A 2,696-nucleotide genomic window follows, 5' to 3' on the forward strand; every position below is an offset into this window, starting at 1 on the left:
ATATATACACGTAATGTGTTTGCGTGTATGTGTGTGTATAAATATATATTCACACACACACAAAGAACCAGATGCTATTAGGCTGGTGCATAGTTATTGCGGCTTTTTTTCAATAAATTTTATTCAACAAAAACAATAACAACATTTAACAAAAACATCTTTAAATGATTATTCCGACCAGCTGCCAAGCAAATGGGAAGCAGTAATTGAGGTAAATAGTGAATATGCTCCGGAATAATCATTTAAATATATTTTTGTTAAATGTTATTGTTTTTGCTGAATGAAATTTATTGCAAAAGAGCTGCAATAATTATGCACCAACCTAATACATTGCTTAGTGAGTGATGGGCTTCGCTAAATGTAAAATACTTCTTAAGCACATTCAAACATGATAATCAAAATCATTGATACTACCAGGCATAACAGAGATCATTGGTTATGCCTGTCATTATACACCATTGTGAAGATAAAATGATGGTGACAAGGGACTAAATTGTATTGTAGGTGATAGTATTGTTTAATTACCGTATGTCTCAGTGCCAAACCAATTTTAGGCCATGAGAATGACAATAGTAATAGCATTTCTGGAACTATTTTGAGATCATTTAAAGTTGCTATATATAAATTCAGTGTTACGTACTGTTTCTACAATATCTAGTCTAAATGAACAGTTCTCCTGGGAGATGAGAAAAAGACATAATGATAATCACCGAATACAATGATCAGAAGCTAACAGATGCAAGTATTCCTGTCTAAAATATACACTAACTTCAGCTTCAATACATTGATTTAAATGATTCCTCCCTTCCCTCTTCACTATTTCAATTATTAACTGTCTTAATATCTTACTTTCACTGTGATCCCTTCATTTTTTGTATTGGTTAATCTATGCACCTGATTTATTTAGCAGTTTGAATCCTTTTGAAAGATTTACTATTTTTTTATTTTTGTTTTTCATCTTTCAGAAATGAAGATTTTTTTCTCTTTTGTTTTCTGTTTATTGATTCAATTTCTTTTCGTTTTTGGCTTTTCCGTTTCCTGTTACACTTTAATTTACCTGAGGTTTTCTCTTGAAGTGTTTTGCTTTTGATATGAATGTTATCCTAAATAGAAAAATCTGTTTTATCCTGATCTATTTTTATTGTTCTTGTTCGTGTCAGAGTTATTTTGCTTTATTTCAAATGTTTCAGTTTCCTTTTGCATGGCACCAAACAAAATTTTAGCCAGTTAGGTATTACCTGCTGTAGTGCCTCCCTGTTTGCTGGTGAGTTCTGCTATTTGCCGCAGTGCTCTGTAATTGCCAAAGTGCTCACTACCTGTTGGGGTGTCCACAACCTGCTGTAAAATGAAGTATAAACCATTCATTTGTTTTTTTCCTTTTTTGTGTTTCTTTTTCATGATCCCAATCTGCTGGACTCCAATAGTGGGTGATTACATGGTTGTTTATGGTAATTTCATTGTTCCTTCTTTCTGGAAGCACAAATATTAACTAACCAATAAAAAGATTGGAATCACATGTAATAATATAAATAATTTAACCAAATAAGATTTGCTTGATTAATTAAATAGATACAACTTAACAGATAGGTATCCTTAAAATCCCAGAATAACAATTATCCTAAATGACCAATTGTATTGGTTTAAAATTTTAGTAATTTTGAATTAAGAAAAATATATGCTACTTAATTATGTATAAAAACTTCATTATTTTTTGTTACTCATAGAATTTGCACAATTATTCTCACCTTTCTTATTTATAAATTATATCTTAATAACTAATACTCTAATCTCTACATATCTTATGTACATCCATAAACTAAATTCTTCTATATTTTAACAATTCTTCAAATCACAAAAAAGTTATTGTTTAATAAACAAATAAGGATAATAATTTCAAATTATCAAATAATAAATGACCAACATTTAAACTTTAAAAAAGTCTAATTATTCAATAAAGTTCAACAAAATATTTTGTGATTCTGTCGAAAGGTGAAGCCAAAAGAAAAAGATATTTTCAATTTAATTTTTTATGCTAACTTATTTGAAGCTTTGATCTCTTTTTTTAACAGACCAAGATGTTTTTTCTTAGAAATATTTGACTAAATGTTTCAGATTAAATGTCATTTAAATATCAAATAAAATTTCCGTAACCATTTAGTAAAAAATTAGAATGAAATTTTTTAAAAAATATTTTATGAAAATAAATGCCTATGCAAAAATGTTAGTAATGATTTCTTTGGTTTATATATTAGCTAAATAGGAAAAGATAATGGGTGAAACTGTTGGGGAAATATAATTTTCTTTCACAATGCATTTAGCCTGCTTGATTATTGACCACTTTGAGCAACATACTGAAGGTTAATCAGTAAAACTTCAATAACACTGGCTACCTATATTGGTGAAGCCTTACACTTTGATTCATCAGTTGTCAGTCAAATGGATCTTAATTAAATCATTGGATTCTAGGATCAAAAAGAATTTTAAACAATTTTTTGATACTATACTATTTTCCATTTCATCCATAACACAGTTAAAAGCCATTTTCCTTTTGATGATAAATAGCCAATGTAAATTGAAACCTGTGCTTGTTGAAGTGATACTGTACACTATAATTGCTCTCTTTCTCTCTCTCTCTCTCTCTTTCTTTCTCTCTCTCTCTTTCTCTCTCTCTCTCTCTTTCTCTCTTTCTCTCTCTC

The 2,696-nt window shown here is 29.1% G+C and overlaps 1 protein-coding gene across 3 annotated transcripts in view; it reads left to right on the forward strand.

Annotated features, from left to right (window-relative positions):
* Nucleotides 1–2,696, forward strand: part of LOC106871151 (solute carrier family 12 member 4) — a 187,968-nt gene that overhangs the window by 90,656 nt on the left and 94,616 nt on the right. Inside the window, exon 2 of one of the 3 annotated variants that reach the window (XM_052966165.1) lies at nucleotides 1,425–1,448. The exons of the other annotated variants lie outside the window; for them this stretch is intronic. Within the exon in view, the coding sequence (XP_052822125.1) occupies nucleotides 1,425–1,448 (24 nt within the window). The remainder of the gene's footprint in view (nucleotides 1–1,424; nucleotides 1,449–2,696) is intronic. 3 annotated transcript variants of the gene reach the window in all.

This window comes from Octopus bimaculoides, chromosome 1 (assembly GCF_001194135.2).
Source record: "Octopus bimaculoides isolate UCB-OBI-ISO-001 chromosome 1, ASM119413v2, whole genome shotgun sequence".
Taxonomy (NCBI): domain Eukaryota; kingdom Metazoa; phylum Mollusca; class Cephalopoda; order Octopoda; family Octopodidae; genus Octopus; species Octopus bimaculoides.